The sequence below is a fragment of the Carassius auratus genome, chromosome 31 (assembly GCF_003368295.1).
Source record: "Carassius auratus strain Wakin chromosome 31, ASM336829v1, whole genome shotgun sequence".
Classification (NCBI taxonomy): domain Eukaryota; kingdom Metazoa; phylum Chordata; class Actinopteri; order Cypriniformes; family Cyprinidae; genus Carassius; species Carassius auratus.
In genome coordinates, this window is record NC_039273.1 from 18,463,534 (window position 1) to 18,476,534 (window position 13,001).

At 40.9% G+C, this 13,001-nt stretch overlaps 1 protein-coding gene across 3 annotated transcripts in view; it reads left to right on the plus strand.

The window, feature by feature from the left end:
* ten1 (TEN1 subunit of CST complex) overlaps positions 1-8,305 on the plus strand; it is a 30,621-nt gene extending 22,316 nt beyond the window's left edge. The window contains exons 1-4 of one of the 3 annotated variants that reach the window (XM_026213982.1): positions 5,270-7,028; positions 7,154-7,224; positions 7,545-7,709; positions 7,918-8,305. In XM_026213982.1, coding sequence (XP_026069767.1) covers positions 6,962-7,028; positions 7,154-7,224; positions 7,545-7,709; positions 7,918-8,139 — 525 coding nt within the window. In that variant the 5' untranslated portion in view covers positions 5,270-6,961 and the 3' untranslated portion in view covers positions 8,140-8,305. Of the gene's footprint in view, positions 1-5,269; positions 7,029-7,153; positions 7,225-7,544 lie in introns of those variants that run through there. The other 2 variants (XM_026213985.1, XM_026213984.1) reach the window with 2 other exon arrangements.
* The last annotated feature ends 4,696 nt before the right edge of the window (positions 8,306-13,001 follow it).

The window sequence follows — 13,001 nt, forward strand, 5'->3', positions numbered from 1 at the left end:
TTAAGGGGAAAATAAATCTGTGTGTCATCTGCGTACATATGGTACGAGATGTCATAATGATGACAGATGGATCCCAAGGGGCGCATATACAAAGAAAACAATATAGGACTATAAATAGAGCCCTGAGGGAGACCATATTTTAAAGGAACCACAGAAGAAGAGTCATTGGCAAAATAAATTGAGAATGTTCTATCCTTAAGGTATGAATGGAACCATTTCAGAGAAGTACCCCTAAAACCCAACCTTGCACTCCAACCTTTTTAAAAGAATTGAATGATTCAAAGTGTCAAATGCGACACTGAGATCTAACATAATTAAAACCACAGCCAGAGTCAGATGCTAAAAACTAAAATTTATCAGAGCAGTCTCTGCACTATGGCCAGCTCTGAAACCAGATTGAAATTCATCTAAAAGAGCATTAATAGATAAAAAAGGAGTAATTTGTTATAAAACAACTTTTTCTATGACTTTAGATAGGAACGGTAGTTTAGAAATGAGATGGAAGTTAATCAATTCTGTAGCTGCTAGGCTTGGTTTTTTAAGTAAAGGAGAAACCGGTGCATTTTTAAGACAAGATGGAACATAACTGTAAGGGAAACAGGTCAGTTTAGCTCAAAGGGAATCATTTAATAATTTAAAGGGAATTTGAACAGAATCACTGTTTCACGGCTGATCACTGAGACGCCCTGCGATTCACTGAACGAGCCGTTTAACATCAAATCTACGCTGAATATTAATATCCAAACTATAGTGAAAACACTATCAATTAGCACAGTAACTAGATTGGCAGTTTAAGACATTAACTTGTAAGCACAAAACACAAGATACTTATCTTTTCAATATGAATTGAAGGCTTGAAGGCTTTATTAGATAAATCTAAGACATATAAACTAATCTAACACATAAATGCACGCACTCACACATTCACACAAGTTGCAGGAAGATCGAAACTTAGGGAAAGATAGAATCCCAAGTTTACAGCAATACGTTAAATTGCATAGACATGAACAACCATCAATCACTTAATTAACCCCGCATTAAGTTCCTCAATCAGGTTAAAATTATATTAGTTACACCAGTAAAGGTCACAGTCTGGAGGTTACTTGTGTCTCCTGTGAAAAGGGCTATCCCGATGTTGCTGATTGGCTGGAAGTTCAGTAGTCGCTGAAGTGACGTATTGCGTTGGCTGAAGGTGCAGTTGTGTGCGCTAGTGGTGGGAGAAAAGCTCGATGCATCGATGCATCGCGATTCGTTATCTAACGATCCAGAATCGATTCTCAAAAATTCTGAATCGATTCTGTGTTCAATTCAAAATGCGAGCGCTGTCAAGACTCACGTGACCAAACAAAAAAGACGGTGATGGACGACCGTTCATATGCTGGTGAATTTGCTTCGTTTAAGATAAAATGGACAAACTAAGACCTGCATCATCTCATTTAAAATCGGATGTGTGGCAACATTTTGGATTTTCTGAAGACACCGAAGGTGTCGTTGATAAAAGCCATACTGTGTGCAAAGTCTGTAGTGCCAAATTCAAATATTTCGGCAACACAACTAACATGAAGAAACATATTACGCGGTTCCACTCAGAGCTGGAGAAACAGCATTCTCTTCCAATCACGAACACTCCCGGTTACATTCAAAGGACCCTCAAAGGATCAAGTAGCAATGCTTCCACCGAATTCTGAAAAGGCAAAACGAATTACCCGATCAGTGGCGGGTTTTATTGCCAAAGATCTGCGCCCGTACTCCGTTGTGGAAAACCAAGGATTTCGCACGATGTTACAGGTACTTGAGCCACGATACACTTTGCCCTCGCGTCGTTATTTTAGTGAGACGGCTGTCCCCGCACTATACAGTGAGTATAAAGATCACATCTTAGAATCCCTAATTCTCCCTGTCATACAAATTGAGAACTGTTTATTCTTAATGATTGTTCATTGCAATTGTATGGCTTACCATTCATTCAGAGTTTGTTAATCCTGAAAATAACTTTGTTAATAAATTAAAAGTATTGAAAAAGAAATATTCATAATCATTTTTAATTTGGCAATACTGTCAAACAGATATTCTAACTATATACAAAAAGCATTTTGGTTAAAATAAGAAGTTTAGAGTATTTTTTGCACAGCAGGATAATTAATTAAGAATCGTTTTGGGAATCGGATCGTTCCTCCCAGAATCGGAATCGGATCGAATCGTTAAGTGCCTTAAGATTCCCACCTCTAGTGTGCGCTGGTTGAAGTTGAACGGGCACCCGAGGTCAGACGTCGGAGACTCGCCGTTACATAACTTAACTCAGAACACGAAACTCTCAAACGGAAAAGAAAAGAAGTAAAGCTTGACGAGACTAAGATGTGTTTCTCCTCATAGTGGCTAAGTAGCAGCAGGCGTGCAGGCTCAAGCACGCTGCAACCGTGCTCAAAGAACAGTGATGACAAACAGCATGGCTAAAAGCTAAAGCTAAGAAGCAAAGCTAAAAGCTGGCATGACTGATAGCAAAAGCAAGGCTAGAACTAAAAGCCGGCATGACTAGTTGCATAAGCAAGGCTAACAACTAAAAGCAAGATTTTATGGTGTCCTAAGTATTTAAACTGGCCTGTTGGCCACACCTCAAATGTTGTCTTGACCAATCAGATATTGTCTTGGCTCGGGGGCATCATAAATCATTTGTTTATCTTACCAAGCATGTGGTCCGAATTTTCCAGCTCTTGCAGGGTCTAATTTTGGACATGATTCCTATAACACGCATATGATACATTTGACATATAATTGATTGTCTTGGCTATCTCAAGCAAGCAGATTGCATTACATAGATACTAGACATGACTATGTATCCTTAAGCTATCCCATAGTTATTAAAAGACATACACAATAAGTGATTATAACATGATAGTCAAATGTGTGGGGTAGATATAAATGAATATGGAGTTAAGCGATGGAATGATATTCATTTAGAAGTCATTTTGGAGTTCATTTTGGTCCATATATATGTATAAAAGAAAGTTTCTTTGTCATTCTCTTGACAAAGATTTCTGTGGAGACCAGAGGTTCAAAGCCCCTCCCCCCTTAGGAATTTCAGTCTGGTTCTGCTAGGTGGGGGGAAGTCAATGGAAGTGTTTAACTTATGGGTTTCCATGTGATGTCCAGCGTTGCATTTCAATTACGAACAACAAATTTGACAATCTCTTCTGCGAATTAAAATTGTCAATAATTGTTCTAGTGGTGTTAATGTTGAAAGCTGTTGTGTGAACAAGTTGGTTGGTTGGTTATCTTCCTTGGGACTTGTGGCACAGAATGTTTTATGACTTCCTGAGGAATTCAGCTCATGTTTCAAACACAGTCCTGATAGACTCTTTAATTTGTCTGGTTCAAGTCATTTCTGTTACAGAACCATTAGGCCGATAACACACTGGATGCATGGTGCAAGCGTCTCAGCTGCGTGGCGTGTCCGTTTTTAATTCAGCTCATATTCTACAGCAATAGCAGCGCGCCAGCGCCGCATCAGGCACGATTCTGGTGTGTAAAGACACAGAAAACGCGAAGCAGCCGCCCCGCAACTGATACGCAGCAGAAACGCCATGCTCACGCCCCGCAGCCAGTGAGTCACCGGCCTTAGATAGAGAGCTGTTCACAATTGACAGTATACAAGGGGCCCATAGTTTTGAACCCAGCTTTTAGAAACTGTGGAGGAACGGCATCCAGTGAAGTGGACGATGAGGGACGTGGGAGGAGGGACGTGGGAGGAGCGAGGCCAGTGGAGTGATTGGAGATGAGCTACACCTGTTCGTCCCACCGGCCTCGCTCCACCCACGTCCCTCGGCCCCGCCCCACTCGTCACATATACAGTATTGTTCAAAATAATAGCAGTACAATGTGACTAACCAGAATAATCAAGGTTTTTAGTATATTTTTTATTGCTACGTGGCAAACAAGTTACCAGTAGGTTCAGTAGATTGTCAGAAAACAAACAAGACCCAGCATTCATGATATGCACGCTCTTAAGGCTGTGCAATTGGGCAATTAGTTGAAAGGGGTGTGTTCAAAAAAATAGCAGTGTCTACCTTTGACTGTACAAACTCAAAACTATTTTGTACAAACATTTTTTTTTTTCTGGGATTTAGCAATCCTGTGAATCACTAAACTAATATTTAGTTGTATGACCACAGTTTTTTAAAACTGCTTGACATCTGTGTGGCATGGAGTCAACCAACTTGTGGCACCTCTCAGCTGTTATTCCACTCCATGATTCTTTAACAACATTCCACAATTCATTCACATTTCTTGGTTTTGCTTCAGAAACAGCATTTTTGATATCACCCCACAAGTTCTCCAGTTGGATTAAGGTCTGGAGATTGGGCTGGCCACTCCATAACATTAATTTTGTTGGTTTGGAACCAAGACTTTGCCCGTTTACTAGTGTGTTTTGGGTCATTGTCTTGTTGAAACAACCATTTCAAGGGCATGTCCTCTTCAGCATAGGGCAACATGACCTCTTCTAGTATTTTAACATATGCAAACTGATCCATGATCCCTGGTATGCGATAAATAGGCCCAACACCATAGTAGGAGAAACATGCCCATATCATGATGCTTGCACCTCCATGCTTCACTGTCTTCACTGTGTACTGTGGCTTGAATTCAGAGTTTGGGGGTCGTCTCACAAACTGCCTGTGGCCCTTGGACCCAAAAAGAACAATTTTACTCTCATCAGTCCACAAAATGTTCCTCCATTTCTCTTTAGGCCAGTTGATGTGTTCTTTGGCAAATTGTAACCTCTTCTGCACATGCCTTTTTTTTAACAGAGGGACTTTGCGGGGGATTCTTGAAAATAGATTAGCTTCACACAGACGTCTTCTAACTGTCACAGTACTTACAGGTAACTCCAGACATCATTTTTTGCACCTCTTTATAGGTTTTCCCCTCTCTAATCAACTTTTTAATCAAAGTACGCTGTTCTTCTGAACAATGTCTTGAACGACCCATTTTCCTCAGATTTCAAATGCATGTTCAACAAGTGTTGGCTTCATCCTTAAATAGGGGCCACCTGATTCACACCTGTTACTTCACAAAATTGATGACCTCAGTGATTGAATGCCACACTGCTATTTTTTTTAACACACCCCTTTCAACTAATTCAACTAATTGCCCAATTGCACAGCCTTAAGAGCGTGCATATCATGAATGCTGGGTCTCATTTGTTTTCTGAGAATCTACTGAACCTACTGGTAACTTGTTTGCCACGTAGCAATAAAAAAATATACGAAAAACCTTGATTATTCTGGTTAGTCACATTGTACTGCTATTATTTTGAACAATACTGTATAAAGTGGAATCTAACAAAGGGGCTATCGGTGGGTTTAGCACAATGTTTATTGTGCTAAACAAAACTTTTGGGCAATGGGCCGTTCTATTAATTAGGTCTGAAAAGTATTTTGTTCTTGCAGCTTTGACTGCATGCTGGTTCTAAGTTCTAAGCGTATCTTTTAGCAATTCATAAGAGATCTGCAATCGGTCTATCCTCCATCTGCGTTCAGACTTCCTACAAGCCCTTCAAAACACACAAATTTCATTGTTCAACCATGGCTGAGACTGAGGTTTATACCTTTTATATCTAAGTGGAGCAATATCATTCAAAATGTCCAAGCAAACAGAATTAAAAACAGCAGTCAACTCCTCTGTGTCTAAAGAGGGTCCAGATACCTCGATGATAGAAGACATTGAATTTGCCGCATAGGCCTCAGCAAAACAATTTGCTGTAGTCTCATTTAATGGTCGGACACAACGGACTACAGGTTTGCTTTTTGAGATAACAGATGGAAGATCAAAGTGAAATAAAACAGAACTATGATCGGATATACAATTGTCAACTACAGACACATTACTAACAGATAACCCCCAGGACAGAACTAAATCAAGGGTATGAGCATGCCTGTGAGTAGCATCACATACTGACTGCATTAAGTTAAAAGAGTCAACACGGTCAGAAAACTGCTTTACTAAAGGTTTAGACAGTCAGCAAATATGAATGTTAAAGTACCCGAGAATTAAAAGATTATCAGCAGTTGGCACAATAAAAGAAAGAAAATCTGAGATATCCTGGATGAAACCCTTTTCATACTTTGGAGGGCAATAAATAAGAGCACAATAAACTGTGAATGATAGGTCCACTTTAAAGAGCTGAAGTATAAAGCTTGTAAATTTCTCCAGTGGAATTAAGATGCATTTGAAGCTGTCCTTAAAAAGTGTGGCAACACCCCCACCACGACCAGAGGATCTGGGAGTATTTAAAACATTATAGTTCACTTGCAGCAGTTCAGAAAGAAGGCAAGTATCCATCGGCTCAAGCCATGTCTCAGTTAGAAACAAAAAATCCAGATTTATAAAAGTTTTATTTCCCACTGACCTCCCATTCAAAAGTGCAGCTTTAACTGTGATGTGATCCGTGGATTGATTCGTAAAGTAAGAAACATATAAGCAAAAGGTCTAAAGACGCTATCCCCGGGTTTCACAAGCTTAATCTGAACCCTGTCTGTGACCTACATAATATAGCATATTTGTGATTTTGCTGTAAACATGTTTTATAATGCATAACTAACAAGGGAGCTCCATTAAGTACACGACTCAATAATGGCTTTACATAAACCATATATACTTCTTGAAGACTATTACTAAATGTCTATTTATCATCTAACAGGATAATGTTTAATAAGTATTGTAGATGAGCACATCTAACAGACATGAAACAGGCATCTGACTGATGTGTATGTGTGATATTGTTTATAATTCACTTTTGTCAACACTGCTTTAGATGAGTGTAAGTCATGTAAACAAACAAATCTACGTAAAGTAATTAAACATAAGTTATCTATTTTATTTGTCCATTTGCAATATTGTTAATATAAGGAACATTTTTGTTGGATAAAAAGCGAGTTACATCAGTAACGTACTCAACATGTAAATGCAGAATATCTCAGATATCCAGTTAAGAGTGACAGATGAGGGAATGCTGCCATCAAAGGATTTGTGTAAGTGCACTACAAAAATAAATGAAACATTTTAATTCTTAAGTTTTCGTTTATTTTAATTAATGTAATTTTAAACAAATATTACAGCTCTTTTCTTATTCTTGATTTCTGTGCATTTGCTGCAGATCTTTTGTGGTGGAGCAGGATCTGCAAGGAAAGGTGTAAACAAAGGGAAAACCTGAAACAAAAGAATAATGTAATGACTTTTTGTATTGTGTATGTGTATTTTTGTAGGACTGAAAATGTCTGAAGACTGGTGTGTGCACTGAGGATGGAGAAGACCACAGCATCATCCTGGAAATGATCGAGCGTCCCAGATGCTGCTGTGGTTTCTTCATCCTCAGTTCAAATACCAGGGAACACGTTAGATAAAAACTGTTAGTCTGAATGCACTGTAAGTCGCTTTGGATAAATGTAAAATTTATTTATAAATTTGAACCACTTCAGTGTTTTAGCCCACTACAAAAGTAATAAATCAATGCATGTACTTGTAAACTCTGTGTAAATGTTTTTCAGGTAGTCGTGCTCATGGGCTGCAGGCACATGAAAGTTTGGAGCAGACACAGCAGTCAGATTGTCCTGCACGTGTTCTTCTGCTCTCACTTCAAGGTTGTGTGGTTCAGAGAGCCGTCATCAAGGACTTCCTCATCCTGTTGCTCAACGACATTCCCATTGAGAAGAGTGAGATTGTGAAGTGCAGCAGCAGAACTGTATTATCTGTGTTCAGATGGCAGGAGGATGTTGGGTTCACCATCTGTAAATACATGTTTGTTAGAACAATAAGGTTGAATGAAGCTTTGTTTCATGTGTTGTTGACTTGTACATGTATGCATATATTGTGATGCTAACTTTTTTTATTTATTTTAATTTTTTTCCTTTATTTTACCAGGTGATGTCCCAATCACTATCTCTGCTGCTTCTGATTATATCCAAGATGGCGGCGCGTCCACACGCAGCGGCTTCTCTCTGTCCCGACAGAACGTGTTTTCGTGTTTTTTGTCTTGTGAGTCGCAGTGTTTTTGCACGTTGTCGTCGCGTCTACCTGTCTGTAAGCGCAAATACAGTCGCGAGTTTCTGCTCGATGTCGGCAGAACCGCATTTTTACAGTTAAACTCCGCGCAAGCGGAACAGCTGCAGGATCTCGATCTTCTACGGAGGCCTTCACCATCATCGACCCCCACTACTGCATCTCGCCCGCAGCGGAGGCGCCACAAGCGGCGTGAGAGGAAGCAGAAGAGGGGGAAGCGCGGAGGTATCCAGGCTTTGTGTTCACGGAAACATGGCTCAGCAACAGCGTTGATGGCGCTATTCAGCTCGACCAGCTGACGTGCTATCGAGCGGACAGAGCTCTCGTCGCGAGAGGAAAAACCCGTGGCGGCGGGCTTTGTGTTTACATCAATGACGCGTGGTGCCGCGATACTGTTGTGATCAGCAAACACTGCTCAACCCTGGTGGAGTTTATGATTATTAAGTGCCGGCCGTTCTATCTGCCGAGGGAATATACTGCTATACTGCTCATTTCAGTGTACATTCCCCCATTCAACATCACCAGCAACAGGAACGACGCACTTAATGAACTGTACCAACACATCAGTGAGCAGCAGACAGCACACCCGGATGCTTTTCTCATCATAGCTGGGGATTTCAACCATGCTGACCTTAAGAGTGTGTTTCCAAAAATACACCAGCACATCAACTTTCCAACACGAGGTAATAACATTTTGGACTTTGTTTACACCACACAGAGAGGAGCTTACAAAGCCCTCCCCCACCCCGGAGCCTCAGATCACATCATTGTTATGCTAATGCCTGCATACAGACCGCTCATTAAAGTCGCCAAACCAGTTTACAAACAGATTAAAGTGTGGCCAGAAGGATCATCAGAGATTCTTCAGGACTGCTTCAACACAACTGACTGGGACATGTTTAAACAGGCTGCCACATGCAATAACACCACTGACCTCCAGGAGTACTCAGAGACTGTTAATGCCTACATCAATAAGTGTATTGATGATGTAACGATCACAAAAACTATCACTGTCCGGGCCAACCAGAAGCCATGGATGATGGGGGAGGTCTACAGACTCCTGAAGACACAGAATGCTGCCTTCAGAGCTTGAGATGAGGTGGGCCTGAGAACAGCTAGGGCCAACCTGTCCCGCAGCATCAGAGAGGCTAAGAGAGCACTCCAGGAGGATAGCTCACCAATTCAGCAACAGCAGAGACACTAGGAGCCTGTGGCAGGGGATACAGACCATTACGGACTACAAGCCCCCACCACGGACCTGCGACAACAACATCTCTCTGCTGAACGAGCTGAACACCTTCTTCGCTCGCTTTGAGCAACAAAACAGCACCACTGCACAGAAGACTCCACCTCCTCCCGGCGACCAGGTGATGACTCTGACCCCAGACAGCGTGAGGAGATCCTTCAGCAGGATCAATGCCCGCAAAGCTCCAGGTCCTGACAACATCCCTGGGCGTGTACTGAAAGACTGTGCAGCAGAACTCACAGACATTTTTAACATCTCACTGAGTCAGGCTGTTGTTCCCACATGCTTTAAAACTACCACTATCATCCCAGTCCCGAAGAAGCCATCTCCATCCTGCTTCAATGACTACCGTCCTGTTGCACTTACCCCCGTCCTCATGAAGTGCTTTGAACGGCTAGTCATGCACCACATCAAGTCTGCCCTCCCCCCCTCCCTGGACCCCTTCCAGTTTGCATATCGGTCCAACCGGTCGACCGATGATGCTATCTCCACTGCCGTCCACTCAGCACTCACCCATCTGGAAAAAAAGGACTCTTATGTCAGAATGCTGTTCATAGACTTCAGTTCAGCATTCAACACAATCATCGCTCAACACTTCGCTGTGCAACTGGCTGTTGGACTTTCTGACTGGAAGACCTCAGGCAGTACGGGTCGGCAGCAACACATCCAGCACCATCACACTGAACACTGGGGCCCCCCAAGGATGTGTGCTGAGCCCCCTACTCTTCACTCTACTGACCCATGACTGCACACCGTCACACAGCTCCAACCTCTTCATTAAGTTTGCAGATGACATGACGGTGGTGGGTCTCATTAGCAACAAAGATGAGACAAACTACAGGAGTGCGGTGAGCCGCCTGGCTGGGTGGTGCAGTGACAACAATCTCTCTCTGAATGTGGAGAAGACGAAGGAGATTGTTGTAGACTTCAGGAGAGCACACACTCAGCACGTTCCTCTGACCATCAATGGTGCGAATGTGGAGAGAGTGAGCAGCACCAAGTTCCTGGGTGTGCACATCACAGAGGACCTCTCCTGGACTGAAAACACCGCAGCACTGGCCAAGAAATCACAACAGCGTCTCTACTTCCTCCGCAAACTGAGGAGAGCCAGAGCCCCACCCCCCATATTATATGTCTTTTTTTATAATTCCCTTATTGTATAATTGTATCTACATTTTATATTTGATCTAGTTATTTTTTTAGGCTTTAATGTTAATGTTATCTGTATGCACCGGGGTCTGAGAGTAACGCAATTTCGATTCTCTGTATGTATGTACTGTACATGTGAAAATTGACAATAAAGCAGACTTGAACTTGAACTTGAACTTCTGCATTACATACACATACTGTATACACACTGCAAACGTGTGAACCTGTATAATGAATAACAAATCTATTTCAACACCTGAGTATAGTGATTATTTTGACTTATGTATGTTCTAGAGATGTTACATCTTTTTGATAAAGCTCTAATTGGTTTTATTTTGGAAATGTTTCAAATTCATCCTAAATGTATTTATGACTGTAAAGCATATGTGTGCATCAAAATTGTGATTAATATCGAAATAGCAAAAATGATTAAAAATAAATTGTGATGTTTTTTTTTGTCCATCTCACACAGCCCTAGTTCATTCAATAAATACAGTTAACAATCTAGGTTCTGAGTACTTAGTTATTAACCCAACAATACCGGGGTCAGATCTTTTTTTCGTTCTTTTTTTTTGATTGGGCCGCGCAAACATATATGTTTGGTTGTGTGGGCTGCGAGCTGAAAAAGGTTGGGAACCACTGCTGTAGAGTATGTACTATTTTAACGCTCGTTAAGTTAGTACTTATTGAAATTAAGTGCTTAATGGGCTAGGTGCACAAGATGGCGCCGTCGAGCTTCAGCGACGTGAGTGTGCGCATACTTATTTCCGGTCTTGCGATGCTATATTTACTATAGGGAAACGTACATACGAAACTTGGCTAGATGGATAGAATTTTTTTTTATTATTATTTAATAGCGAATAGTGGTATATCAAAAACACTAGGAAACATCCTCCCTACATTTTTGCGTACCTCTGTGTGGAAATTCATCAAGATACAACGAGGAGATTGCTTTATTCTTCTGTTGATCATGCGGATCAGCGTCAGCATCAGTCCACATGGATTTCTTCATTCAAACACATTTTTGGAGAGCTGATTTTGTTCTGACTGTTATCTATAAGATCAAAAGGTTTCTGACTGTCAAACGAGACAGACAGATATTTCTGATAAAGTATGTATGTTTTGTTAACTTTATTTGACAGTCTCACAAGGTGAATATTTCATTAAACAAAATATAATAATCAATGTAATACAAAAATTTTCGAGAAATACGTAATTTTTACATTTAAATAATTGGTAACGTAAAAATAAAGTATGTATCTGTATGTACACACCATGAGTTCAATTTTCATTTCATGAACAGTAGGGAACATTAGTGTATTTAATTAATTCACCGGACCCAAACATACACAGTTTCAAATGCACTGGCTCAGTTAACATTTATAGACTAGTAATAATAGCAGTGTAAATCTTATTTGCATTTGAAGTGATATTATAAATCCTGTAAACATATATTGAAGGTAATATTTGGATTTCTCCGGTTCTCTGCACTGGTGTTCAGCACAACAGGAAGTATCAAAGTACACACTCGCAAGACCAGAAATCCAAGATGGCGGAGATATGCAACTTGCCCATTAAAGGGTATGCTGTTTCGAACGCAGCCCAACAAAATCTCATTTTGACATCTCGTGTGGTTCTGTGGGATTTGGACAACTTCAAGTTACGCCTCTTTCATCAAGTTACGCCCCTGTCTTGCAATCTGCAGACAGACCCTTCTCAGATTTCGCGTGCATTTCTCATGTTCTTCATTATCCTCCCCGTCTTTTTTTGACGCTTCTTTTTAAAGATTGAGCCGCAGTACAGACAGGATAGTCTGGTGGTATGGACCATAGGAGCTCAGGGAAGTTAAAACTGTGCCCGTCAGAATCATGCTGATAATGCCGGCAACCCACAGCATTTAACGAGGCTTGAATATCCAAAAGTGCTGAGCACTCATATCTCAACACAGATAAAGCAAACGCTGGAAACAAGCACATTTCTAGCAAAACACAAATTGAAATCCTAGGGAAACGACGGCTAGGCGTGCAACAGCAGGTGCATAAACACACTTATTTTTTTTATTTTTTTTTGTTTACTCCATGTAGTTCTGAGAGCATGAGGTGCATATTTGGATTTTTTCATCAAGGTAAGTGCACAAAGGTCTCTCTCACACCATCTCTCTCTCTCTCTCTCTCTCTCTCTCTCTCTCTCTCTCTCTCACTCACACACACTATAATTTGCAGTTATACTCCATATAACTATAGCCAGAAACTAAGCCTTTTTTGCACAGGCCTACATAAAGGGTTAATGGTCCCACCTAGTGATCAACTGTAAAAATAACAAACGTTACAGTACCTCTTCCGAACAGGGTAAACCACCAACACTCAAGAATCTCACACACACACACACAAACACTATAATTTGCTCTTATTCTCCATATAACTCAATATACAAGCCAGAAACTAAGCCTTTTTTGCACAGGCCTATCTAAAGGGTTATTGGTCCCACCTAGTGATCAACTGTAAAAATAACAAATTTTACCTCTTCCCAAAAGGGAAAACCACAAACAATC